Source organism: Passer domesticus, chromosome 9, assembly GCF_036417665.1.
Source record: "Passer domesticus isolate bPasDom1 chromosome 9, bPasDom1.hap1, whole genome shotgun sequence".
NCBI classification, from domain to species: Eukaryota; Metazoa; Chordata; class Aves; order Passeriformes; family Passeridae; genus Passer; species Passer domesticus.
The window spans coordinates 35,499,175-35,527,135 of record NC_087482.1 but is presented as its reverse complement, the minus strand read 5'-3'; the positions used below and the strand labels follow the sequence as shown (position 1 = coordinate 35,527,135).

Here is a 27,961-nt window from a genome sequence, read left to right as displayed (position 1 = left end):
TGACTTATTTCCTCTTTAATTTCTAGTCCTGTTCAATAGGCCAGTTGGGAGCTTTTAAATAGCTGCCCTGTCCCATGGAGAGGTGACTTGCTTTGTGGCAAAGGGATGAAGTGATTTTTGGTCAGCTAATGTAGAAAACACTTTGGGGTTCTTTTAGAATTATTTAGAATTGTGAAACTGCTTTTATTCACAGCACTATGTGAGAAAGATGGCAGATAGTCTTTCTTCAGATTTTTTTTCCTGTTGTTGAGCGAAACTCCCTCATCTGCTTGTCTGGGGCTGTTGTGTTGAATCCTCTGCTGAGCTGAACAGAGCAAGCTTCGCCCCTTTGACTTAGAACTGTTTTCTGAGGGGTCAGTGGGGTCAGCACTAGCAAAACTCTTTTCATCTGTATCCTCCCGGCTGGCTTTTTTCCAATGGCCTCAGAAAGGTAGCACTGCAGCATTATTCCCTGCAGTTGGAATCGCCCCACTGTGCTCCTCACAGAGGTGAAACATCTCCTGCATTGCCTCCACACGTCACCCCTGTGGATGCTGGTGGCAGGGCAGTGCGGCCAGCGCAGGAGCTCCCGTCCCGGCTTTGGTGCTCTCCGCCTTTGTTCCCTCTCCCCTCTCAATCTACCTCTCCCACTTTCTCTGCTTCCTGGCCCCTCCTCTGTCTGCTCTGGGAGGGTTTTTCCTCCCGTGCTCTAAGCCCTGCTGTTTCCCCGAAGGCTGGCTGCCCTTTTTAGCATGCACAGCCTCATCTCCTCCAGGTTACGCAGAGGTGCCGCAAAAATAGAAATGAGAGACAAACGCCCCATTGAAGCAGCTGGTGAGCCCTGGCTCCGTTCCCTGCTCCCTCCCATCTACAGTTGCAGGTCTTTATTCATTTGTTTCTTTATTCCTATCACTTGATCTTCGTTTTAGAATACAAAATCAGGAGGCTGATGGCTGGTAGAAGTTGTCTAATCCCCGTTACCCGTCCTGGGAGGAAAATGGCCTGCAACTGAGGTCTTGGGCATTAGATTTCCTTTCTCAGCTGTGCTCCCCTGCCTCCCAGCTCAGCTCGTGCTTTGGTTCTTTCTTTGCCTTGGAGTTGACAGCTGCGTGGAGCTCCTTTATGAGAGGCTTGAAAGAGAGAGGGAAGATGGCAAATCTTCGGGCTGCTTTTTGGCACCCCACGCCTTTGGGTTTTTGCTGCTGGTGCAGAAGGCATGAATGAAGTGGTGTCAGGATGGTGTCTGGAGAGGTGCTGATTTGTACCCTGGTGTAGTGGTTCTTTAAGCCCTGGGGCATTCAGGCTGGTGCTGGCACAGAGGGTTCCCCCAGTCTCTGCATCCTGTGCATGTAGATCAGACCCCAAAGTGTTACTCACAGGGACAGGACACCTGTCTTGCTCAGGCTGTGCATGACTCATTCTAGGGATGAGGTGGTGTAGTTTTATCTTGGGCTGAGGAAAGCACAGCATCCCAGTAAACCAGATAATGCAGCTTAGGGGGTTTTAACTGGGTAAACACTTCAGAGTTAAAGGAGGGTAAACAAATTCCCAGCATCTGAGCTTCCCACATGGATGGAAATAGCTCTCTGGATTACCAGTTCACCTGCCATGAGATGTGTGTTGTAGAAGGGGTGGGATGGGCTCTGGCTGAGCTCTGTAGGCAGCCCTAACAGAGTGTAGCTGATGGAAAAGAGGTTTGAGGCAATGTAGATGCTGGCACAGGGGTACATTTTGAGGCTTTGCCTTGGTGCTGGGGAGACCCAGGATGTGCTTTGTAGTGTGGCTGGAAAGATGAGGTACCACATCAGCCATGTGTCTGCAAATGGGAGTCAGGGGAAACTGAAGCATTGGGGTGGATAAAGAGCTTGCTCAGGATCCAGGCAGTCAGTTGCAGTCACATACAAACCAAATATTCCAGGTGGCCTTGGGCCTGGTCTCTTCCTATCTTTCTGCTCTCCTTTGATGGATAACTTTGAGAATAATGTTTCTGTTCTCCTCCTTGCTGCTCTCTGTCATGTTTGCTTAAGCTGTAAGCTCCTCAAGACAAGTGCTCTGTCTGGTGCTCCATCAGTGATGCAGGTGTTGTCTGTCAGCTGGGGGAGCTCACACTGGAGCCTGCTGAGCACCCCAGAACCAGCACGGGGCTGTCCTGGCCAGATCTTCCCAGGTCTGTGCTCACACACAAGGGGTGTGCAGGCTCTTGATTCCAGCTGTGGACTTCGCTGTTCGTGCATGGCTGAGGAGCTGGCACATCCCCAAAGATCCCTGAGGTGTTTTGGTTGGCTCTGTGATGCTGCAATAGCTTACTTCCCCTTTGATGCTCTGCCTCTTTTGCTATTCCCTTTTTGTTGCCGCTCAGGCCTCAGCTGATCTTGCCTTGGATCAACAGGGCAAAATAAACAAGACTGAGAAGTGCTGGAGCCTGGCCCAAGTGTGTATGCAAAAGGGTAACCAATATTGCATTGTGATGACTTCAGAGAATAGTACAGGAAGGTGGAGAGGGTCAGAGCACGCAGAAGATTTAAAAAATGCATTTCTGGCTTCCAGTATTCCCAGGACAGGTTTGGTAATCCGTCTGTCAGGTGAGAAGTGACTCAAATTTTCTGTGCCAACTTGCCAATGTTTTCAATCAACTCACCAGGGCCAACCCATCTGCCACTGCCCCACAGCTCATTGTAGCACTTGCCCTGATTTGCATTTGTGCTTCTGGGATGTGGAGTTGTAGGGCACAGTGGTGGGTAGCAACATCAGGAGGTTGCCTTGTCTGTGCCCTTGCCTGAAGGCAGTTCAGCTCTGCTGAAATCATTTCAGGCCTTGTGAATCCAGATCTGTGTGCAGCACCCAGGTGATGTCTCAGCAGTGCTTTGTAAAATCTCTGTTTCTAATACTTCACTACTCTGCAAGGATTTTCACATCTGCATTCCAGTGATATCTCAGAGCTGTTCCTAATACAGGAGTTGCTCTTCTTAAGACATTTCTGATGCATCTTTTCCCAGCTTGTATCAGAAATGTTTTGTACTAGTTCTCAAGGGGCTTATCCCTTTATGCTATTTCTTTTCATAATATTTCTGTTATTCCCATTCTCAAGATCACCTAGCTGTACCTGTGGTTTTTCTGTGCAGCGAGGATGTCTCCTTGCTTTGTGTCCTTGGCTAATTTAATTATTAGCCTTCCTACTTTTTGTTCCAAGGTCACTTAGGAAAATGTGATAGAACAGCAGATCCAAAGACAAACTGTAAGGAATTTTACTAGTAGCCTCCCTCCAGCACAAGCCTCTGTAATTTTTTTGTATAGCTAATGCCTTACAATTTTCCTGCTAATAGGTGTCTTTTCTTGTGTCTCTTGTAATTCTGCATGAGGCACTGTATCAGATGTTTGACTGAAGTCCAGATGGAATAGAGCTGCTGCATTTCTGTTGTCTAGAAAATAAGTTATCAAAGAAAAATACCAAATTAGTCTTCATTTCAGCATATTCAATTAGTTCAGTTCAGTGACTACTTCATTAACAATTGAGAAACTGAGTCTGAGCTGAGAAAGCAAGAAATCTTGTCCTTTTTCCTTCTAATCTATGAATAAAAATCAGCTGTGAGAGGATGAGATCTTTTAGTTTTGATGTGCTGAATGATAGAGGGCTGTAAAGCAAATGGTTCAGTTCACCCAAATTAGTTACTTCACTTGCTTAACAAAACTGTTTTAAATATAAAACAGATTTTGGTAATTTTATTTTTTCCTTATTCCTCCATATTTATAATAGTATTTAGTAGCTGAATAAAGCCAAGTCCCAGGTGCTGTTTTCTTGCATTTTGATTGGAGTTCAATATGCATGTGAATGTACCTTGACACAAATCACAATTAAAGTCTCATCTAGAAATCAAGAAGTGTCAGTCAATCCTTCTAATAGTTAAAATGGAAATAATAAGAGTGTAATGTTGATAGAAAAGTGCAAAATGCAGCTTGCTCTCCTGCTTAGTGTTAGGTGGATATTTGCTGTTGTCACAATATCATTGTTACCTGTAAGGGTCAGCCCTTCCTTATGAAAACCAACAAAGTGAAGTTCAAACAAAAAAAATAGATTTTCACTCTACAGATTTAAAACATGATTAATACTGGTTGTAGATAATATTGGTTTGAATCAGCCTCCCTGCATATAATATAGCTATGGGTCAGGACACTCTGGTAGAAACTGTCATTGTTTTTACAAGGCCAGTTTCATGGCTGAAGTATATGACATTCACCTCCCCTCCAGGATGGGTGATTAACAAGGCACCTCATCCTTTAACAGAGGCAAAAACACCTCAGAGAGGGTGAATCATCACCCCAGAAAGAGGTGCCCCAGGCTGGATGATTGCTTGGCACTGACTCCTCCTGGATGTGAATGCTACTCTGCATGCTTGTGGATGTTTCCCAAAATATTCCTAATTTTCCTCATCAGCTGAGAGCACAGCCCATCTTCAGGGCAGGTTTGTTTGGCAGGAATAGGCTTCAAGGGGAAGACAAGCCCAGTGAGTGTCATTTCTCTCTCTGATGTGTGTTTTCTATCATTACACAGGGACCTTGTGCCTCTGCCTTGCCTCCTCGGAGGACCCAACTGCCGATGGCCTCACATCAACGTCCCTGCTGGAATTTGCTATGATGTCCCACCTGGAGGCCATGAATTCCCACGAGCAAACCAGACCAGAGGCTGCAGAGCCAGATCTTGCCACTGGCTCCCTGCATGCTGCTCCAGGGTCAGGCTTTGCCAGCGAGGAGAATGAGGAGTCCAAGATCTTGCAGCCCCCACAGTACTTCTGGGAAGATGGGGGAGAGCTCAACGACTCCAGCCTGGACTTGGGACCAGCAACAGGTGAGTTCTTTTTACCCCATTCTTCCTTCCACTGCAAGAACTCCAGGGAAGTGGAAGGATGCAGGGATCTATCTTCCTGCTTTGACACAACTCTTGCTAAGAGGGCCTGAGATTAAATGTCAGCTCTATTTTCTCACCTCAGTGCCTGATGTGTCCCCAGTGAACCCTGAGCAAGCACAGGCTTTAGAAACCAAGTTACAGCTGAGCTTTTATTCCTGAGCTGCTATGAGCTGGGAAAAGCACTGCCTCCATCTAGTTTCCCATTGCCTCATGCCCTCCTTGCACTTTCTCTCCTTTATGCTCTCTTCTCTCTTGTTTTTTTTTCCTGTTGCTGTCTATTAAGCACAACTTTAAGGTCTCAAGAGCCCAACTGAGATCAAGGCCATCTTAGCATTTGAGTCAGAACTGAGTTCCCTGGGTCCAGTTCTGGATTCCTCACTCTGTAACTTCAGTGGGGACTTGGTCCAAGATAAAACAGCAGGTTTTGTCCCTTGGGCAGCTGTCCTGGTGCCTACTGAGACTACTGCTACTTCCTGAGAGGTGATGACCAAAATGGGTTTCATTGGCATTTGAGTTTGCTTTCCTCTCTGGAGTCTTTTTCTAAGATCACTGAGTCCCCTCAGTAGTCTCTCCCCGAGCCCCTCATTGGCTTTGAGATGCTCTCAGAGAGAGGGATGGGAGGAAGGAGGAGGTGCATTGCAGGGTTTCCAGTAGCTTAGGAGATTATTTCACATGCTCCTGCTCTTAAGTGTCATGTGGGGCATGTATTAAGTGTTACCCAAGGGCCAGGCTTCAGCCTTATCCCTCCTCCCTTATGCAGTATCGCTCTCAGCAGATCTGCCTGAGGTCTGCAATTAGAAAGCACAAGTCTTGTTTTGTCTCCTCTCCTATTTCTGTGACCTTAAAAAACACCTGTGCTCACACAGAGCTGAGAGCTGCCACAGGGCTGTGGCTTGGGTTGGCCACTGGGGCACAGCGCACGCTGTGTGTGGCAAGGGCCATCCCAGCTTAGGTCTCCAAAGCCCTTTGCTCACTGACAGTGCTGCTAAACCTGCCTGGCTGTGCTCTGGCTGCCCTGGGGCACTTGCAGGCCTGGCTGTGAGGCAGCTGTGCTGTGCAGCGGTGCTGGGGGTCAATGGTGCTGTTGTCTGGACGGGGCCATTAGTATGGGGCCATTGGGATGGAGCTGTTGGGATGATGCTGATGGGATGGGGCCGTTGTTGGGATTGTGCTGCTGGGATGGGGCCATTGTTGGGATGGTGTTGTTGGGATGGCGCCGGTAGGATGGAGCCATTGTTGGGATGGAGCTGTTGAGAAGGTGCTGTTGTTGGGATGGACCCGTTGGGATGGCGCTGTTGGGATGGAGCCATTGTTGGGATGGAGCTGTTGGGATTGTGCTGTTGGGAAGGCACCGTTTTTGGGATGGCGCCGCTGGGATGGAGCCGTTGTTGGGATGGAGCCGTTGTTGGGATGGGGCCGTTGTTGGGATGGGGCCGTTGTTGGGATGGGGCCGTCGTTGGGGTGGGGCTGTCGTTGGGGTGGGGCTGTCGTTGGGGTGGGGCTGTCGTTGGGATGGGGCTGTTTTTGGGATGGCGCCGCCGGGATGGCGCCGTTCCTGCCGCGCATCCCTGGGACGCGCTGTGGCTCAGCTGCTCTCGTGCGCTGGCAGCGCTCAGCGACGCTTTTCTTGGTGTGCCAGCAGGCACCTGCATGTCCTCACAGATCGGGACGTGACTTGGAGAACAGCATGTGCTTGTGCATTGAGAGCGAGATGACTGGGTACTGAACCCAGCCTTGCCTGCTGCACGTGCCTCGCCCCATTTGCATGCAGAACACGCTGCTCTCTCCTTCCGTTCCCGCCTGCAGTTCTTTCCTCCAGGAGCAGATGTGCTCTTTCAGCTGTCCTTTATGCATACCCTGCCCTATCCGCTGCCCAGCTAACCACTGCTCTGCTTCCAAGTGCTGTTTCTTCCCCTGACAGTTGCTGTGTCCAGAGCTCATGTCTCAATGGCATTTCAGAACCTTGGTTAATAGAACAGTTTGAATTATTCAAGAGCTGGGAGCACATTTCTACTTAAAATTTAATTAGAAACCTGCCGTGTGTCATTTTACAATAAAGGATATTGTAATAGCATCCCTAAATTGGGCAGTCTTCTCCTGCCATGCAAAGTCTCTGTATGAGAGATGCACCCAACCGATGGAACTTACATGCTGCATGTGTGACAGATGCCATGTGATACGTTGTGGATCTGTGTGATGACATCTGTTAGGTTATTTTCAATGTATAAACCCATTAAACAGTTTTAAACAGCTGCTGTTTAAGGAAAAAAAGTTTATAGTGTAAGTTTTCCTTATGTGAGGTTTCATTCAGTGAAGTGTAGCCCAGCATAGTTGTTAGCTCTGTCCCAGGCACACACTGGAAACACTGCATCAATCAAAGCACAGAACAAGATTGTTGTACTCCTAAAGAGAAAATTACCTGCTATGAAAGGAGACCTGTGCTGGCTTCTTTTTGTCTCTATACAAAGATATTGGGGCTGAACTGGTCCAGGTACAGGACCTTGCAGATAGGCCATATCTCCTGCTATTCAAAAGCTGTATTAGTTATCTCCATCTCTCCTTCTGTTAATGTCTGTCTGAACTCTGTGTGGGGAGACTGCCCTGCCTTTGTGTGACTTCAAGGATGCAAGAGCTAAAAAGCAATAACAATTTGCAGCTGCTGCCTTTTTTTTTTTGTTAAGTGCACAAAAAACATCCTTTAAAAATATTTATAGAAAACATTTCTAGGGCCACCTGTTAGTCCATTAGAAAGTGAGAACAAACTCCCAGTGGGAGAGCACAGCTCAGCCTGGGGCTCTGGTTCTCCTGAATAATGTGCTTTTGCTGATTTACGCTACAGAAGAGTGATTCTATACTGACATCAGTGAGCACCAGCCTTTGGAAGGGCCTTGACATTTGTCACATTCTGTCTGAGGGTGCACAGAAGTGTGCACTTGCATGTGTGTCACCCCATGCACAGCTGCTACCCAGTGGAGCCACAAGTGGAGGAGATGGATTAGGTCTGGTGGGAATTTGGATGCTATATCCTTATGGAAAGAAGCAGTGTGTGATTTGTACTGCAGCTAAAAAGCAAGTCAGTGGAGCTGTTATTTCTGCATCCCTTCAGGCTTCCAGGGAACCCAGAAACTTCTGGTTGTAGTTTGGGTTTGGCTGCTTTACTTCACCTTTGGTAGCAAATTGGCCTGAGCCACAGATCAACTCAGTGGACCTGCAGGGTCTTGCATCCGGCCCTTCCTGTCCTCCTTTCCTTTCTTCCCATTTCTCCATCTTGTTTTGCCTGGAGCCAGTCCCCTGTGCTTCCTGCTGTTCCACAGATGTCCTTGGCAGCAGGTAAAACATCTCATCCAGCTTTAGTGCTAGAAGATGGGAGTCAGTAGGGTTGTAGGTCTCTTTGAATCCCGTGTTTTTGGTGAAGGGGTTACATGGTGTTGTATCCACCCTGGAGTTCTCCCTGTTTGCAGCTCTCAGTGGTCTCCTTTGGCTTGGTCAGGATGCACTGCCCCACACGTTCCTCCCTTCCAGTGAAGGCTTGAGTGTGAGGCAGCCTAATCATTAATTGCTGGGAAGTGTGGGCTCCTGAAAATGGACACGACTTGTGAATGCCTAGGGCATGAGGGCACTTAGTGCCTCTCCTCCCCTACCCAACAGCTGAGTGCTCAAGGATTGGAGTGCATCATCCCATTTTCCGGTGTTACAGTGGGCTGGCGTGAAGCTCACTTCATTACAGCCAGGGACTGCTGTTTTAGCTCCAAGGTGGTTGAACACCAAGGGATGACTGTACTGGGAGCTATCCAATCTAGTCTTTTAGATTGGTGATTTCCTAGGACAGCATGTGGTGCTTTGTGGGATGGGGGAGGAAATTGTAATCTTTTAATTATTCATAGTAATTAGCAGAAGGGATTCCCAGGCGAGTTAGGATGAGGGATAGTGGGACAGACATGTTAGAAAGACTGTATTCAAGAAAAAATAAGTTTTCTGACCAGCTAATGGAATAAAATACTTTCCATCTTCTCTGACTGTGAGATTCACTTCTTTCCATGATGAATTACTTGCCTCTGGCAAGAGAGATCCTGATATCTCTCAGCCTTACTGAAATCTACTGCCTCTTCATCCAGACTGACAGCAGATCTGCAGTTCTTAATACCATCTTCAAGCCAATCATTAATGAAATGAAGCACCTGGTAAAGACTGTCTCCATAAGCAGCTTAGTGCTGAGCAGCCTCCTGCCCTAGCTCAGCTGCTGGGATGCCTCTTGTTTATGCCCTGGTTTAGTGTGCAGGGACAGGGGTGATCTATCTTGGGACAAGCCAGCTCTGTGAAGACATTGCTGCCAAAGGCTGACCCATGACAGAGGGTTTCTCTGGGCAGGGTGTTACTCTGGTGCAGCTATCCCTGACTGTGTTTGGGTGAAGATGGCTTATTTTGCCTTTATTGCAGTCTGTGTGCTGAGCTGGAGTAAGGGATGAGGTTATTTGGTGCCTGGTCTGTACCTCAAGCAAATTCAACTATATTGTAGCCTAATCACTTTGCCACTTTGGGTCTCTCTTTTGACTGTGATCTCTTTCGTGTGGACTTGTCTCGGAGTTGCAGATAATAACCTCTCCTGGTACTTCTGGAAGATTAGTATATTAGCCCCAACTGGCTTAATTCCAGCACCAGTAATTGTATTTTGCCTCTTTGAAATCCCCCTGTGGTTTCAATCAGCTGGAGTATGACTTTTTTGCAGTAAGCCTTATTGTTCTGTACTGCAAAAAAAGGGAGCAGATAGACTTTCAGACCTGGCTGCATTTTCAGTGGAGTGCACTGTATGATTCCCAAAGTTGGCAGATGTTTTAGTGTGAGTGATGCTATGTGTTGTGATTGGAACCCAGGAATGATCTTGTCTTTATTACAGTACCTTCCAGTTATCAGTAATTCAATCACTGGTTAACATGATCTTCCAGTTTAATCCAATAAACACCTTATGGTCAGGTTATGTGTACTAAAAAAAAATGAGGATCACCCTCTTTCTGAGTTGTCACAGTTGCTTTAAACAGTTAATAGCAAATAGAGGGTAAGGAACCTTGTAGGGCAGTAACTGAGACCAGCTCTTCTGAATGACAGAGAAGCAGAAATGTAATGAATTAAATGTCTGGCTGGGGGATTGTGCTTTGGCACAGTGCCATATCTTGGTCCATCTGGTGTCAGGGAAGTTTTGATATTGATTTTGGAGAAAGCAGAACATTGCCTGAATGGTGGCTTCTGCAGAGGTTTGAAGCTAATGTTCACCTCTCCCAGGGAAAATCATCTCCCCAGGCAAAGAAAATGGATCTGTGTGACCCAGACCTGGGTCTGCTTGGAGATGCAAAGGGCAAGACTTGGAAAGGCTGTGAAAGATGGTTTATTTAAAAAATACTGCCCGAGGGTTTTTGTAAGAGAGCTTGGAAGGGAAAAGCTGGGTGATTGTGGGAGGCAGCTGGATGCTGCAATATGCATAATATCACCACTGATGGAAGGCATTAAGGATGTGGTGGTAAAGAGGTGAGACAGAGGTGTGTAATTTCATATCAGTGAACCACACTCCCAAGGGGATGATGTGGTTGAGAAGCTCTGGGAGGGTACATGACATGAAGCTGTGTCTGCCTGCTGCACTCCTCTGGTCCATCCCTGCTAGACTGTTTGCCAGAGGTGCTGGGACAGTTTCTTTGTTCCAGTGGTTGGTTCTCCAGAGCTGTCCCCCCATGTGATCAGGCTGGCTCCATTGTGGCTTGCTGCTCTTGTTTGTGGTGGGAAAGGGGCATGTGCCATGTCTGTGTGTGGCCATGAGCTCCTCTTGTGCTCCAGCCTACTGCTGATCTTGGTGGGAGGCAGCAGACCCTGTCAGGGTCTGATCAGCTGAGGGAGTGTGCAGTTACTACCTTCTCCCTTCTCAGGCATCCTTGGGCTTGGCAGAGCTCTGCTTCCTCCCTGACATTAGATGAGCTGATAAACAAGCCAGGCAAATCTGGCATTGCAGCCAGCTCCATAATACCTGTCTCCTTTAGCAGAAGACTCTGCCCCATTCCTGCAGCAGGAGCACAGGCTGCTGTGTCTCTCTGCCTCTCTGTTCCATGGTTGCTGTTTCTCCCCACAAAAGTGGTGAGAAGGGAAGTGGATGGCACTGGCACTGGAAGGTGGGAAGGTCTGTGGGTGCACTGCCATGTGCCCAGAGCATGGGGACCAGGTGTATTGGGTCTGCTGAAGGGAGAGAACACCCAGGGGGGCCAAGGGGGTTGCAAACCACTTGCTGAAGGGGAGCTGCTACCTGAATGCTGGAAAAGATGCTAAAAATGGGAGATGCCCTTTGAATTCCTTGAGGGTTGGAGGGAAGAGGAATCAAGAGAAATGCTGGGAAGGCTCTTCAAGTGGGTAAGCTCTTAGCTCTGCATTGCACAGATGAGTGACAGGCCAGCTGGTCTGGATGGAGGTTTGGGAAGAATATGCTGGGACCAGCTTAGGGGCTGGGATCATGCCAGGGAGATGGACAGGATGCAAAACTTCCTTAAAATCAAAGAACAGAGGTGTAAATGAGAAGAAATATGAGTGCCTTAAAGTGCCTTTAATCTGGTCTTGAGAAGTTGGCAGATGCCCTTGTTAGTGAGACAGGAGGAGGTGATTCCAGACAGGAGCTGTCTAGCTGAAGAGTCTGGAAAGAAGGATTGACTCATCATAGTTGGCATCTGGATGTGGCACTTGGAGATATGGTTTAGGGATGATAATAGTGCTGCTGGGTTGATGGTTGGACTAGATCTTGAAGCTCTCTTGCAACCTTGATGATTCTGTGATCCTTCCTGAACCTGGAAAGGGATTGAACCCCCTTGGTAACTGGGTTATATAGAGAGATCCTTGTTTTAAGGAGCACAATCCAGCACCCCTGTGCCTCAAGTTTCACTGTTCCCTACTTGAATCTGAGTAATAGCCCTCTCAGGATTTGAGAGGAGCTGAGTTTCTAATCAGTGGGGTGTTATGAACCAGACAGAAGGATGTTCCCAGCTTAACATGCAGGGTAGTGGGGAAACTGATGACAAGTGGGAATGTTAACCCAGTTAGTAGCAGGTGCGAGGATTCCTGTGTCTGCTTCTACCCTGTTGATTTGTTGAGAAGCAGCTCAGGTTTCAATCTTTGGCTGCCTTGTAACATAGAAGTCTGCTGAGAGAGAGTGGGATGGGTCCTAAACTTTCTTTTCCCAGAAGAGATGGCAGAGGTGGCAGTTCCTCTGAGATCTTTAGATCTTGTTGGTGGAAAGGCGGCATAGCAGCACCAGGCGGGGCTTTCCCCCTCGGGAGCCAACGAATCTGTGACAGAGCACTCTGAGGAAAGGTTGAGTGTGTGACTTCAAAGGAGAACTGACAGGCTGGGAGCATTTCTGGTCCTGTGGGATGAACCTCATGCTGCTTTTTCGTGGTTTGTTTTTTTGCTGTGCCCATCTGCCTGCCAGTTCGTGCTCTGCTCCAGGTGGAAAGAAGAGCACGGAAGAGAGGAAGGTGTAAAGGACTTGAGAATATCTTAGAATGTCTCTAGGCAAAGGAGATGGCAGATTGGATCACTGATCCGATCTGATCTTATCTTATCTGACAGGGCCTTGTTTTAAAGGGCAAACCCCTCACTTTTCAGCCACAGCATGTCAGGGCAGAGGGGGCTCTTGGTGCAAACCCTGAGTTACCCCTGCAGCAGGAGGAGCAGCAGAGCCCTGGGAGATGCACTAAACTTTACTATCTGTCTGAAGACAGTCCCACCTAAACCTCCTCAACCCCACAGCCTGTGGCTGTTCCTGCCATCCATCCAGCAAGGCAGTGACCATGTCTGCAGACATTGGGATGTTACCTGTTGGGAAGGCCTTTGGGAAGACCAGTGCCAGGCAGTGGAGGAAAGATGGGTTTTCTTTGGTCTGTGCTGCTGCTGACTGCTCTTACCAGCCTCCTTGGCCTATGAGGAATCACCACCAGCTGACTGTTGGGAAGAAAGAGTCTTTTAATCCTCGGGGGCTTTGGGTGGGGTGTCAGTTGGGGGGTGCTCTCTAGTGAGACACAGCAGCAAAGCAATGTGACTTCTGCCTGCCCTGGGCAGTGAATCCCAGTGCCCTTTTTGCAAACAGAACTGGGAGCCACTCTCCACACCATGGCTCTGAAGGTCAGCAGCTGGGTAACACTCATCTTTGGGCAACATCTGGAAAGAGCTGCTGGCTCCTTAAAGGGAATGAGCTCTGGGTTAGAAAAGCCACTCGCCAGCTGAACAGGAAGATCTGTACACCTCCTGCTTGGGGTGGATGGAACAGTGTCTTCTGCTGAGGAGGGTTGGGCAGGAGCAGCGTGGGCAGTCCTGATTGCCAGGGAATACCCAGGGAATACCCAGGGCAGTGGGTGTGTATGCTGACATGGCCTCTCTGCCTGGGAGCTTGTGCCCACTCTGGCAGCAGAGAGTGAGGGATTGGAGTCAGGGATACATGGAGATTTTTTCTGTAGATCTCTGTAAGGCATTCAGACAGCTGCTGCCCACTGTGCTCAGTGGAGCATCTGCTTTGGCAGGCAGGAGAGGAGACGGGAGCCTTGGGAATTTCAGACAGTCATTTACTTAATAACCATAGACAGAGCAGGGGGTTGATTTCTGGCTGTGAAGGGATCATCTTCCTTCCCTTCTCAGTGAGAATGTGCTGTGCTTGGCTTGGGGAGAAAGGCAGTTAATTGGGATGCAGACTCCTGAAACAGAACTCCGTGGGTATGAGCAGTTTCTCAAGAAGGATGAAGGTTGATTTATGCTTGCTGGATTTGTGCCTGCCACCCTGAGCTAAACATATCTGATTTTACAGATACGTTCCTTTTCCTGAGTCCCCAGCTCCTTGTTAGCTTCCAGAAGAAACCCCAGCCTGCTCTGACCTTACATTTGAGAGCTGCATCCCCTTCAGCATCTGTTTGTCTAGCAACAACACTTCCATTCGTGGTCAGAGCCACAGAATAATAAGGGCTGTAGTTGGAGGGAAGTGAGTTAGATTCAGCTGCTGTAGCAAAGAAACTAATGCAGATGTTTGTGGGATGACTTTTCTGTTCTGAAGTGCTGTGCAAACTAAAATTCTGCATTTCAAATATGCCCAGGTTGATTCAGGGTTTGGTGGTATTACTTGGATGTGCCAGGAAGGAGGATTTGGGTTTTTGTGCTTTAGTTTTTCTTTTGCAGTATCTCCCATTTAGCTTCAGACTGCTGCTACCACCCCATATCTTTCTCAATGCCATGTGAAATACATCTCTGGGTTCTAGCTGATTCCTAACACACATAACCCCAACTTAAAGATGCCAGATGTCAAAACTGTTATTTATTATTGTCTGTGAAAGTGCCTGTGGACAGACAGATGTGGAGAGAACAAAGATGGAAATTATCCGTTGGGAGTATGAGTTTACTGGGATGGGTAGATGGAGAAGTGCACATATTGGATGGGATGGTTCTTTGCTGTGGCTGGCTACCTGCCCTTGGAGGTATTATATCTAACATTTGACCCCCACCTGTGGCTGGACACATAATGGGATATATTCTGCCTCTCGGAGTTCTTAGTTCAGATGTAACATGAAGTCTTTTGGATCTCTTTTTAGATTATACCTTTCCTGCTTCATCTCAGAAGGCATTGCTGAAACGAAATGGGACACAAGGAACTGACAACTGGGAAATGGCCACTGTCCAGCCAGCAGCAGAATTTGTGGAGCCTGACTTACACACACCTTTCTCCACACTAGAGGAAGAGGAGGGGCTGCTCCCTATTGACCACTCAAGAGGAGGAATGGAGAGCCTCCAGACCTCTGGACCAGAGGTTGCATCTTCTGAACCAGTGGACCAAGAGGACTCCTTCTCCCTTCTGTTTTCCACAGCCTCTGCCAGGCCAGGTGTTGTGACTGAGGCAGCCATAGGAGGGCAAGAAGAGGACTCTGTTTCTCCAGGCTTAGACCTTGGGAGCAGCATGGGACCAGGTCTCCTACCTGTGCCCTCTACTTTTTCTACTACAGTTGCTGCAAGATCTCCCACTGATTCAGAAGAACTCTTTGAGGTGACAACTGGAGACTCTTGGGCTGCTGGGGGAGCAGATTCAGAGCTGGCTGTGGCTACAACAGGAGCAGAGCTTGCAGAGACCACGGTGGAGGCTGGTGGGGAAGAGCATTCAGCCAGGGAGGAGGTGTCAGAGCCCACGGTGGGGTGGGAGATGCTGGAGCCCACGATGCTGACTGAAATGGAGCAGACAGTGGAAATTCCTGTGGGGACACCCTCTCCTGCAAGCAGCTCCCCAGGCACCCAGACTCTTCCTGGTAGTGAGCAGCAGCCCTCTTCTGTGTCTCAGTGGGACAGAGCTGATGAGCCTGAGCTGGATCCCCTTTGGAATGACACTGAGTCAGCCACTGAGACTGCAGCAGCAGAGAGGAGCTCGTCACCCCAGGCTGGGGACGCCCGCATGGCCATGCTGCCCACGGAGCTGCCCTGGGACTCAGCACAGGTTGCACTGGGAGCAGGGGCTGGGCTGGGAGGATGCACTGGGGATATTTGGGTGCTTCACTCCTAGGGAGTGTTTAAGCCTGTCCCTAAGTCTGACTGCTGGAAGTGCGTTTTTCTGTTCACCCAGTCAAAACTGAATTTTCAGGGAGAGTTATTCACAGCAGTTCTTAAGGGTGAAATTCTTTCACCATCATCCTTGGTGAAAGCCCTGGCCCCTCACATCTTCCTAGCTGCACAAAATCCTGCTTCTGATAAACAGAAGCTGAACACCTTTCTTCTGGGGCATGAACAGCAGAGAAAGCTCCTTGTTTCCTCAGCCTGCATTATTAGAAGTGTCAGGACAAACATGGCCCCAAGGATTTCTGGAAGGGGAGTGAGAAGAAAGTGCTGTTTTTGCTACTGCTGCCTGCAGGGACCAGATGTGGAGCAGGTGGAGCAGAGTACAGTTATATGTGAGGATGTTGGTCTAGGAGAGCCTGTGGGAGAGGAGGGGTGAACTGCAGTTCCTGAATCCAGCAAACTGGCAGCTGTTAAGAGAAGATATGTAGCAGGAGCTGACTGGTGAGAAAGTACCAAGCAAAGCTTTTAATTTTGCTTCCTGCCCCATGGTACTCAGCAGCCTGAGCAAGTGACTCAGTCCCTCTGTGCATCCCATCCTGCCTGCAAAGTGCTGTTCTCTCTCACCAGTTTGTTTAAGGACCACAGAGGCTCCTGGTTAGGTTTTATGTTAAATGCTGATAAGGCTGCAGGCTAGAGAGTTTTCCACTGAGAACCTGTGTCCTCCTTGAGTCTAGATAGAAGTGGAAGGTCAAGCTGAGCTGTGGCAGGCTGGCAGAGTAACTTTGTCGCTGTTCTATGTTAGCACTGAAATGGTGATTGCTCCTTAGAACGGAGAGTTAAAGGACAGTCCCATCCTTTGAGAAGTGCTTCTGGGAGTATGGCACAGTGCCTTGCTCCTGTCCCTCGTGTACCCTGTGCTTTCAGCAGCAGAGTTACATTCACACCTGAACCCAGCTGTCTTTGTCTTGTCTCTGCAGGTGATCTGTAAAGACTGGAGCAACCTTGCAGGAAAGAACTATATCATCCTGAATATGTCGGATAACATCGACTGTGTAAGTCAGTCCAAAGAGATTTCATGGCACGGTGGCAAGGGTGTTAGGAAAGTGAAGGCAGGCACAGCTCTTGCTGTCTGCTTTCACCACAAAGCATTTTAAAAGCACTAAATCTCAACATGTAGAGGCTGTGAAGAGAAGGGGAGGACAGAAATATTTCTGTTCTGCAAAAGGGAAAAAGAGTGGGTGGAGGGAGATGATTTTGCTCCAAGTCTAGCACATGTCAGTTCCATATTGGATTTTTTACTGACTTCTGGCTGCTAGTCTGTGCCAGTCAGTACCTGGATTGTCATGAGACATGAGTGCTTTTAACATTGCACCTCTTACAGGATTGAATGCAGTTCTCCTTCCTTCCTTCTCTTCCTTTTCCTTCTATTCCTTCCAGCATATAGTAACAATCCTCTGATGGCTCGGAGGAATAGGGACTCCCATTTGGACTGTGCATGGATAAGTATCAAGCAGTTATCACTAAATCTTCCTTAAGGGTCTCTTCTCCCAACCCTATTATCTTGTGTGTTATCTGTGTCTGTTAACCAGCCATGCTTTGCTAATCCAATGCCTGTCCATCCATCCTCATAAAGCTGCAGTTAATTCATGAGCCCAGAGTCCGTTGTGGATCCCTGGTAAAAGGGCTTGTTCACTTCTGCTGGGTCTTTCATCAGGCACTTAAAAACCAGTTGTGAAAGGCCTGGGGTCAAGGTGCCTTTCATAATTCTAAAAAATTATTATAAGCCTGACAACCTGAGACTAAAATATTTCATTGAGGAATTGTGTTCTGGCCTTGTGCACCTGCACTCCTGCTTTGTGGGGCTCCTGCTGTGGGCAGAGCCAGCAGGGTTACTGCAGGGTTGCTCTCTGGCACTGACCTCTTGCCACTACTGGTGAATTCTTGGTTGGTTTGTTTTGCTTTTTTTTAAAGATGACCTTTTTGGGGACAGGGAAAATGGGGAAATTCCTATATGCAGTAAGGCATACTGACTGCTCTAAGAATAGATGAAAAGTCAGCCTTTCTCCTCCTAATTTAGGCAAACCATTGTGGAGGGCTTTGCATATCTCTGCTACAGTTCACAAAAGGAGTCCTTGAAAACCAGAGTCCTTCTGCCCTGTTTCCTTCATGTTCCCACCACTCTCTCTCCCATCTCTGTGGACTTCAAATGCTAGTTAATTTTGTATTATGTAGTAAGTTCCTTTCTGTGGTCACTTGTGTTGCTTAAACCTCTATAAAGGGAAGAACTGAAAAGCAGATGTGCAGATGTCTCTTGATCAAATTATGTCTTTGCTGTTGAATCCTCTGTTCTGCCTTGCTGGAGGAAGATGGTGCCCTGGGATAGGCAGGACTGAACTGTTTTTCTACTTGATTTCATGTTTCAAAACACATTTCCCAGTGAATGATTTGTGCTGTACCACCCCTTATTCAAAGGGACATTTGTCGACATACATATTTAACATGAGCATCTCATCACTCCCTGCCTCCCATTACCACTTTGCATGAGTGAAGCTGGAATCAAGCTCTTTCCACTGATGTTGATGCAGTTTGTTTCCTACCCTTGGTAATTTGCTCAGTTTGGGAGTTTGAGCACAAACTGTCTGCCTGTCCCTTTTGTTTTTGGTTTCTGTATCAGAACTCTGTGGTGGTTGGATTTCCTGGGTTTTGAGGGAGAACCTGTGTTGCAAGTGCTGTAGTTTAAATTAGTGCGAGTGGGTATTCTTCACATATTTCAATGTTTTGGTGCCATGATCTGGTGTGTATCAAGTCCCAGTGAAAAGCTGAGGGACAAGGAGGGTGCTTAGCTCCTTCCAGAAGGCTGTGCTTTAAGCTTCAATGCACTTCATGGCACCAGGCCTTTACCTGCTGCATGGATCATGTCTGTATTTCTGGGTTAAGCTGGAAGCCTGTTTGTCTTCCCAGTGGGCTCCAGGCAGGTAATCACTTCAGTCTCTCTCTGGGCAAATCTCCCACTCGACATACCTGGAAAGTTTGCCCAGGTGAGGACTGCAGGATCTGAGCCAGCAGTGGTGCCTGGCTGTGCATCGGGAGGTGACCTTCACTTTGGCACAGGTGCATGCAGGCTCCTTCACTGCTCCCTCCTCTCCACCATGGAGAATTATCAGTGCTCTGCAACCTCTGCTATCCCCGTCACCGGAAACATTTCACTTCTGTCCTCCAGCATCTGGCTCAGCTGCTCCCCTTTCCTCTGCATCCCCTAAAAGAGAGCCTCAGACTGGCAGTGGGACCATGAGCTGGAGCTGCAGCTGAGCATTGTGGAGCTGCATCACAGTGCTGCTTCCTCACACAGCTCCTCCTGCCTCCCCATACCAAAACCCATCATTTCATGAGAGAAGGCACTGCCAGGCTCTTGTGATTCAGGCTCCAGTCATCGATGCCTTCTCCAATTAGGCCATTTTTGGCACAGGCCTGTGCCTGCCCTGAGCGCTTCAAATTGCCATGGCAACAAGAACTCTCCATTTTATTAATCATCTGTGTGGCCTTCAGGTTGGCATGGCAACTGGAGATGAGAATAGAAACACAGGAGTGAGAAAGCAGCAAAGGCGCCTGCTGAGGGATGGCTGGAGCACGTCAGGCTGAGCGGCTCCTGCTGACCCAGCGCTGGCTGTGGGCAGGAGCTGGCTGCTTCCTTCTCACCTTACACCATCATGTGTGCCAGGAGAGCTTGGTGTGGGGCACATGGCAGCCACAGAAGCTGAGGAGGAAGGCTGGTGCATCAGGAGGTGTTTGTGGCTCCAGCCTGGGGCACTGTGCAGCAGAGCGTTGCACCAGGTTTAACACTGCTGGCTTTTGGGCACGTGTGAGGTCTCAGCTGTACCAGCCCTGCAGTGCCACAGCTGCCTTGTCCCTACCATGCACTCACCAAGGTTCCTTTCCTGTGGCAGGAGGAATTTCGGTTGGAGAGGGGTCCCCAGCTGTTGGCACTGGTGGAAGATGCCTTCTCCAGGCAGGCAGAGGGGCTGCAGGACCGCTGGCTCATCTCTCTGAGCAAACCCAATGAGAATGACAAGCACTTGCTAATGACGCTGGCAGGGGAGCAGGGTAAGTGCTGGCAGAAGGAGCCTTCCTCTGATGGGGTGTGTATTTAAGGGGCTCCCAAATGGAGGTACACAGCCATGTTGGAAGGAGCTTTTGCTTCCCAATCCATTTCAATCCCACCTGTTCTCAGTGTTCACTGGACTTGAGGGATGGAGAGGGACTGAGGACATCTTTCTTCACATCTGCCTTCTGAGTTGTCCCTCACTGCTTGCACAAAGCACTGCACTTTGCACTTCTGCACATTGCCTTCAGCTTTGCTGCCTCCCTGGATTGCCTTTCTCTGAGCATCTGTCAGGTTTCTCCTGATGCTTATGTACTCCCCTCCATGGTAGGATATGGCAGCCTGCTTTTGGTTCACTTCCTAACCTATCAATTCCAAAATCCTGTCTGAGCTAGGATGGTCCTCATAGTGCCCTCCTTCATCCCCAAAGAAACAAAAGCTCACAGTGAACATGGGCTGGACTGGAACATTTTACCATGTCTTTATTCCTGTTTTTATACAGGGGTCCTGCCTGCTTAGTGACAGAGGTTTCTAATATTGACATTATGGCCTCTATGACCTTTGTGAATCTGTCTCCATGACTTTCTGAGTGCTGCTGCTTGCTCCCAGAGCAGACACAGATCCTGAGAGCTTCTGTGGTGGTGGGGAGGGTACTTAGGTTGCTCTGCTATCAGTTCATCCCTGGATTTTTTTACTCCTTTAAACAGTATTTGGAGGTACCCTTGTCTGTGATCCTGTGTTCTTTCAGAATCCTGACATAAAACACCAATGAACAAAAATGTGTGTTTCCCTGCCTCCATCCTCTTGGGGATTTTATACTGATGAATACATCTGACTGAGTAACCTGAGCTGAGAGCAGCACTGATCTCTTCCTCTACTTTCCAGGCGTTATCCCTACAAAAGATGTTCTCATGGCACTGGGGGATGTTAAGAGGAGCTTAGCTGAGGTAAGAGCCTGTCTGCCTGCATCCATTTGTTAAGACTGGTTATACAATTAAAATAAGCAACTTGAAAACTGGGAGCATATCTCAGTCTAACCAAGTGCTGAACCCACAGCAGGCAAACAGATGAGTCAGATGCTTGGCAAACTCCCTTCTCCCCTCACTGGTAGTAGCCAGGCCATCAAATGTCTGTTCCTTTTAAGAATGTAACTATGGGTTATTCCCTCGCTGCTTTTCTGGTTTGGTTGTGAGACTGCTTTTCACACATTAATTTTGTTGGGATTCTCAGTGTCACCTCTTCCATACTATTGTCCAAAGCAGTATGGGTGCTGCAGACTCCCACATTTGGCCCTGCTCACCCTTCAGCTGTTTTACATACACTGGCTTCTCTTGACACATTCAAACACCTTCTGCGATTCCAGGGTCTGCATTTCACTCCTTAAACAACTCCCTCCACAGGGCAGGCGGAGGACCTGGGTCAATGGATGCCAGACTACTTCCACCTTGGAAGAGGATAGAGATGAGGACAAATCAGTCCCACAATCTCTAACTTTGCCCCTTTGTCCTCCAGGGTATGTGGGCACTGAGGACCTGATTCTGCTTAAGTTTTTTTGTGCCAGCCACTGGATTAATTTTGCTGATTTTAGCAGCAGGATTGAGCCACTGCCTTGCTGGCTGTCTGCTCTCAGGTTTTTCCCTGACCTAACAAACTGGTGCAGTTAGACAAAGCAAATTAACTGCTCAGTGGTGTATTGATTGGCTTACACCAGAGAAAGTGCAAAAAGCCAACCCCGTAGAAATTGTGGGACTGAAGTATCAGCAGCTAGAACTGTCCAGAAAGAAGGATTTGTGTGGATGCAAGGTTGGACTTTGCAGCTGTGGCCCTGTGTTAATGTGAGTTCTACCAGAGCTCCTTGCCTCATGCCTCTAGCTCTCTGGCTGTGTCAGTAATGAAACTCTGCTCACAGTGCTGCCCTTGCACCAGCATGAGATTGCAAGGAGGAGGGAAGATACTCTCTTACACCTGTCACATTTACTACCAAATTGATACCTAACCTGTTTCAAATCTGCCTAGTCACTGGGACCAACGCTGGGCTGTTTGCTGACAGCCACAGGGGGCCAGTTTCTAGGGCAGCTATTCCTAAGTTTTTAGGCTCAGCAGGCAGCTGTCCACTTTCAAGACCTTGTAAAGACCACTATGCCCTCTTAGGACCTGAGCTTTACTGGAAATTTATTTATTAGGGTTACATTCTCTGTCAAGCAGTTGCCAAAGCCTCAGCACCCATCAGTGGCACATAGTTTTTCTTGGGAACTCTCAATCTTGGACAGTTTCTCCCATGAAAGCCTCCTTGTCATATACAAAAGTGATATCCTTGTGCAAGTGAGAAAAATAAAATTGTGCCTGCTGTCATTTGCTGATGCATCAGTGTTCATGGAAAATGGTGTTGTGTATAGTTATGAGCTTTCTAGAAATGTAAGACTATGTACAACCTGAGTCTCCAGCCCTGACTTTTTACTTCCTCTGCCCACATTCATGGTCTTGTATTTGGACCCTGGAAAGTCTGAACAGGATTCTATCTGCTGCAGGTCAGGACTTTTAGTGTACTGCTTCCTTCTTTCCAGATTGGTATCCAGAACTACTCGACCACCACGAGCTGCCAGTCACACCCTAACCAGACACGCAGTGATTACGGGAAGCTCTTTGTGGTGTTGGTGATCATTGGCTCCATCTGTGCCATCATCATCGTCTTGGGGCTCATCTACAACTGCTGGCAGAGACGCCTGCCCAAGATGAAGAACATGGTGAGCATGGGATGGGTGGAGAAGGTGGCCAGAATCTTAGCCTTTGGCATGGAGGAGCTTGGAAAGTTAAGAGGGCAGTTGTTTTCCTCTGTCCAATTATGGGACATAGCTGGATGCACTGCTGGAGCAGCAGTGGAGTTCATTCAGGTGTAAGAGAGATGCAAATGTGCTTAGGACAGCTCATTTCCACTCTGAGGGCTGGGCTGGGAATAAATCTACCTCTTCCCACTGACTCTGCAAGATCTCAGACCCTCATAGCCGGGTCTGATTGTGCTCCTCAGCAGCATTAAGACCTGTCCCCCTTTGTCTCCCTTTGTGTCCTCTCGTCCCTGGCAGTCGCACGGCGAGGAGCTGCGCTTTGTTGAGAACGGCTGCCATGACAACCCCACTTTGGACGTGGCCAGTGACAGCCAGTCAGAAATGCAGGAGAAGAAGCCGAGCGTGAACGGTGGGAACACCATCAATGGCCCCGACAGCTGGGATGTCCTGATCAATAAGCAGGCGAGCGAGGATGTGGATGTGTTTGAGGAAGACACGCATCTTTAGAAAAAGAAAGGAGGGAACCACCCTCTTAAACACACTTGTTTTTCTCATATCTTGACTGATGGACCATGGGATCAGGTGGCTTCTCAGGAACTTCTTAAAACCTTTGAATAAGTCTTTGAGCAAGTTTTTCCTATGGAAGTCCTGAGCCTGCATCTGAGGCTTGGAGCCAGGAGGATCACAGAACAGAGGGAAAGGGGAGGGGTGGGTTTATAGATCTGTGTGTGTGTGTTCCTATCAGTAGCACCAATGCTTTCATTACCTTTAAATGCACTTACTGTAGCTCTGTGGTAGTGGCTGAGAGTGTCTGGATTGGAGAAAAAAGCTGGTGGGGCTGCCTGCCACCAAGAGTCCAGATTTGGGGAGTAAATTCACTTTCCAGATACTGAACCTTGAGACCACAATCAGTCCATGCAGGTGCAGTAAAACCTGTGCATTCTGAATGGAGGGGAGCCAAGATTCTGTCGATGTTTTGGGCAGAGTTTGCATTCCCCAAGTGAAAAACAGGTTTTTAGTGCTCTAGCATTCAGCTACTAATTGTATGAGAGCTGATGTTTACATTTGGGGAAAACACCCCTCCCACCACTCCCTGCTGTCATCTCATTACACCCCTGGTACCACAAACAGCCCCACTCCTTTTTTCAGCTCCACAACTCCAAGCTGAGCTTGCAAAGTTTGAGCACTTTACCCTTGCTTGACTGATTGCAGAGAATTCAGTGCCATGGTGCAGCATTTTAGATGGAAATATGCTTTAGGTTGGAGCGTTGCTCAAAAATGGTGTTTACATGCCTCTTTCACAATAGCCTGGGAAATCAGCAGGAAAATATCCCTTGTCTTGTGTAAGTTTTAAACTGGCTGGCCTATTCCACTCCAGTTCTATTTTTCACATTAATTTGGATCGAGTTGGTCATTTTGCAGTAAATATAAAGACTATGTGAAACTTTTAAAATAGGGAAACAAGTAATGTTCTCATCCTCTTGTTTCAATTTCAGCATCTTGCCCTGAGGGAAGGGTGGAAGTATTCAATATCCCACAGGTATAAATTGGGGTAACATCTTTAAAATCATTGAATTTAAACAATGTTAAGAGCCAGTTCTGATGAGATGAGAATGGGATGTAAGAGCTCCCCAGTGAATGTTTCTCAGGCATGCCTCAGGCAACTTTGAGGCTGCAGCTCCCTGAAGATGTGTGCTAAAGGCACGTGAATATGTGTAATTGTTCTCTGAGCCCTGCCTAAACTACTGTCAAGCCTGAAATCCCAGAACATTTGTTTCTTCTGTCATTGAGGGATTGAGGGACTTGCTTCGGTCAGAGGCACTTCTCTCCCCAGTGGTGGTGATCTGCATGCTCACTTCCTGCGAGATGCAGAGTCACACTTGGTCTTGAAGGGAACCTTTGTACACAGAGGCCCCAGATTGCAGCCTGTAAATCTATCACTGTATGTATAGAGACCTCTAGCATGTTCCTCCTGGTGGGTGTGCCTGAAGTCAAGGTGCCAGAGTCTGTTATTGCAGTTTGTGTAGCGCTTTGCATGCAAACTGAATCGCAGATCACCTCGATGTAGGACCACCCTGATACCAGTTTATTAGGGATTCAAGAAAGGTGATAACTGTTGGTTTCCTATCCAGATTCCAATTTTCAGTGGTTTTAGCCTGTCTCCGTATCTTTCCTGGTGTTATGTAGGACGCAGTGATCATCAGCTCCTTTTGTACCTTGGTAGGGTTGCAGAGATGCTCAGAGTTCCTTCTCCTGCCCCAGCAGCTGGTAGTGGGGGACAGTCCATGGATGCAGACAGCCATACATGGCCCTCTCTGACCACACCTCACTGGTGGTTCCTGCTGAGTTTGATGGGTCTGTACAGTAAAACTGCACAAGTCCATTGGCTGTGTTGAAGGCACTTTGGGGCTGACAGGATTAAATGCAAATTGTTGTTATGGTGAGTAAATTAAAGCATGGAGTTAAAATTTGAGGTTTTATAGCACTTAGCGTAATGAGGCCTGGCATGCCTGTGGCCTTTAGGCAGCTGCACCGTGTAAATCTTTTCCAAGTCCAATAATCCTCATCAAATATATTTTGAATGCCCAGTGGCTGTTAAAAAGATAATGCCACCAATCAGATGTGAATCATTTCACCCACAAATCGCTTCCTTGGTGCATATCCCTGCTAAGAGCTACTTTGCTGCCCTGTTTTCTCTCCACTATCCTAATTCAGAGAAACAACAAGGCACTGATAAAGCAATGCTTCTGGCTGGGCTCAGCACCTCCCAATTCCGTGTAAAGTCTTCAAACTTTAAAGAAACCAAGGGGGCTATGTGGGTTCAATAATCAGCTAGCAAGTTCTCCTAATTTGCTCTTCTGGCCTCTCGTGGCCTGGAGGATTTTCCACAGATGCTCTTCTCTGTCTGGAGTATCCAGGTAATCTGAGAGACACTTTAAGGGTGGCTGTTGTGAGGCTGAGGACACTTTTCTGCTGTCTCTTACAGGGTGCACCTGGCTGTATGATCCCACTTTAGTTTCAGAAATCTACTGGTTGATAGAATTTCACTTTAGTCTGGTGATACCTTTTATCCTTTTGCAGTTTGTTTTTTCTCGGTATCATTTTTTTGCACTAGGCTGATCTTGTCAAGTCGATTGCACTGTTGTCCCTCTCCTGCCAGCCCTGCAGAGATGGGTCATCTCCGGGGACCTGCAGGCTGGGAAGCACTGTAGAGAGGCTGTGGGTAGCCCACTTTGCTCTGTGCAGTGCTTGCATTTCCAGCCCTGCACAGGGAGGATGTAAAGAGGAAGAAAACCTTTGTCTTAGCATTTGTAACAGGAAGCTTTTCTATCACCCTAATGTAGTTAAACTTCTTTTTAATAAAAACTGTGAAAGCTGGACTTCTCAGAGCAGTGTACCAGGTGACAGAGCAGATGGATGACACAAAGCAATTCCTGGAAAACTTACTCGGGCATCACCATAATTGCATCTGCCAAATGTTCGGTCGCACTGACACCTGGTGGCGGTTGGGAGTTGGAAACGAAAAATTAAAAAAAAAAAAAAGAGAACTTTTCTCTTAGCTTTGGGTATTTGTTTCCTGTGACTTGCAGGATAACCTTCTTTATTCACGAGGGGTTGCAGGACTCGACTGTGAGCAGAGGGCCTTGTACCAGGCGTATCAAGGATGGTTTGTGTGAGGACATCGTTGTCTGCAAAGTAGTGAGATGAGGCATTCCTTGGAGTCACCAGGATAGAGGCCCTGGGTGGCATCACAGGGTCTCATCTCCATCTTCCTGCTTTGTCTGCCACTTGCTCCCTCTGCTCCTTGGGACCACAACTAAAATGCAGGGGCTCTGCCTTGGAATGGAGGTGGTTCTTCAGAGAGAGCAGCAGGTGCTGCTGTGAGGAGCGCAGTGCCTCGGGGAGCAGCGGCGATAGCATCGTCTGGATGCACGGCCAAGAGCAGAGTGCCTCTCCATCTCTGTGGGATCATGGCCAGCTGTGATCTGGGATGGCCAAGCTGCAGATTACTCCAAGGTGTCACCCAGAGATCTGGAACTGTGCCTGTAACATGGAGTCTAACACGTCCTGGGACTCTGCATCCTGCATGCTGCCTTGGGGTATGTAGGGTGGAAAGAAGCAACGAGGAGTGACCCAGTAATTGTGCTGTGAAGGATGTAATGCAGCTTGAGGATACAGCTCAAGAGACGCTTTAAGGATCCCTCTGGCAGAGGATATGGTGTGAAATGAAGGTACATTATCCTAAGGACTATTGCAGCATAACCTTAGAGCATTGCAGCAGGGTCCCACTGCAGCCGCTGCCATCAGCAGCTTGTCTGTTCCCATCTGCCTTTGCAGCCATGCAGGAGCACATCTGTCCTTCACAGCAGCTTTGGGACAGCTTCAACAGTCAGACACAACAAGCACCTTCATCTGTGCTGGCTCATGGGAGCCTCATGCGCTCATCTAAGCTGACAGCCAGGCTTTGAGCCATTCTCAACACCTTCATTCCTGCTGGACACAAACTGCAAGCCCTGGCTGCTGCTCGGGATTGCTGCTGGAGAACACTTAGAAACACTTGTGTCTGGCCCTGGAAATAGCAGGGTTGTGGTTTTGTTTTCTTTGCAATAAAACACACCTCCTGGGTGTCTGAACACTGACCTGTGTGCAGTGCTTTGCTTGGTTAGATCTGCCAGAATTCATCTCTGATGCATCTCGTAATGCAGTACTGGCAGGGTTTTTCTGCCAGGATGGGGGTTGTCAGCCTGGCCCCCCTTCCCCACAGTACACTGCTTAATTCTCCCATCACAGATTTCTGTGGAAGCCCTGAGCCATGCCGGGTGCCCAGGCTGTGGAAACAGGCTTCCCCCATGTACCCACAGGACCAGCCCAGGACACCTTTCCTGCTAGAGTGGCTTAGCATGAGCCTCTGTTCCACAGCAGAGTCCTGCCTGTGTGCCCTGTGCCATGTGTGTCCTCTCCACCATCCCACAGCTGCTCCAGACCTGGATCCCCACAGAATTATTAGGATTGGAAGGGACCTCTGGAGATCATCCAGCCCAGGATCCAGCCCTGCTGAGGCAGGGTCACCCAGAGCAGGTGGCACAGGAACACATCCAGCTGGGATCTGAATGTCCCCCAAGATCCACACCCTCCCTGGGCAGTTGTTCCAGGGCTCTGCCACCCTCAGCCTAAAGAAAGTCTTTCTCATATTGAGGTGGAACTTGTTGTGTTTTGGTTTATGCCTTTGCTCCTCGTCCTGTCGCTGGGCACCACCAAAAAGAGTCTGGCACCATCCTCTTGGCACCTGCCTTTGAATGGATTAATGTGGCAACTGCACAGAGCCCGGAGAGAGCCCTGCCACATGTTCCAAACCCCATCCCAAACATGTTCTGGGCCAGCTCCCCTCCTCAGGTGTGTTCCAGCCCGGTTCCCCGGTTTGTTCAAGACCAGTTCCCTTTTCCCGAGCCCCGGTTCCCCGGTTCGTGCAGGGCCGGTTCCCTTTTCCCGAGCCCCGGTTCCCCGGTTCGTCCAGGGCCGGCTCCCTTTTCCCGAGCCCCGGTTCCCCGGTTCGTCCAGGGCCGGTTCCCCTTTCCCGAGCCCAGGCCCGCGGCCTCACACAGCGCGGCCGGCAGTTGTTCCTCCGGGCCGCGGGGGGCGCTGCGGGCG

General features: G+C 48.6%; 1 protein-coding gene across 1 annotated transcript in view; it reads left to right on the top strand.

The window, feature by feature from the left end:
* PODXL2 (podocalyxin like 2) overlaps positions 1-26,952 on the top strand; it is a 32,945-nt gene extending 5,993 nt beyond the window's left edge. Inside the window, exons 2-8 of the mRNA XM_064432718.1 lie at positions 4,529-4,822; positions 14,482-15,371; positions 16,408-16,482; positions 19,375-19,531; positions 20,415-20,476; positions 22,094-22,273; positions 22,610-26,952. Coding sequence (XP_064288788.1) covers positions 4,529-4,822; positions 14,482-15,371; positions 16,408-16,482; positions 19,375-19,531; positions 20,415-20,476; positions 22,094-22,273; positions 22,610-22,819 — 1,868 coding nt within the window. The 3' untranslated portion in view covers positions 22,820-26,952. The remainder of the gene's footprint in view (positions 1-4,528; positions 4,823-14,481; positions 15,372-16,407; positions 16,483-19,374; positions 19,532-20,414; positions 20,477-22,093; positions 22,274-22,609) is intronic.
* The last annotated feature ends 1,009 nt before the right edge of the window (positions 26,953-27,961 follow it).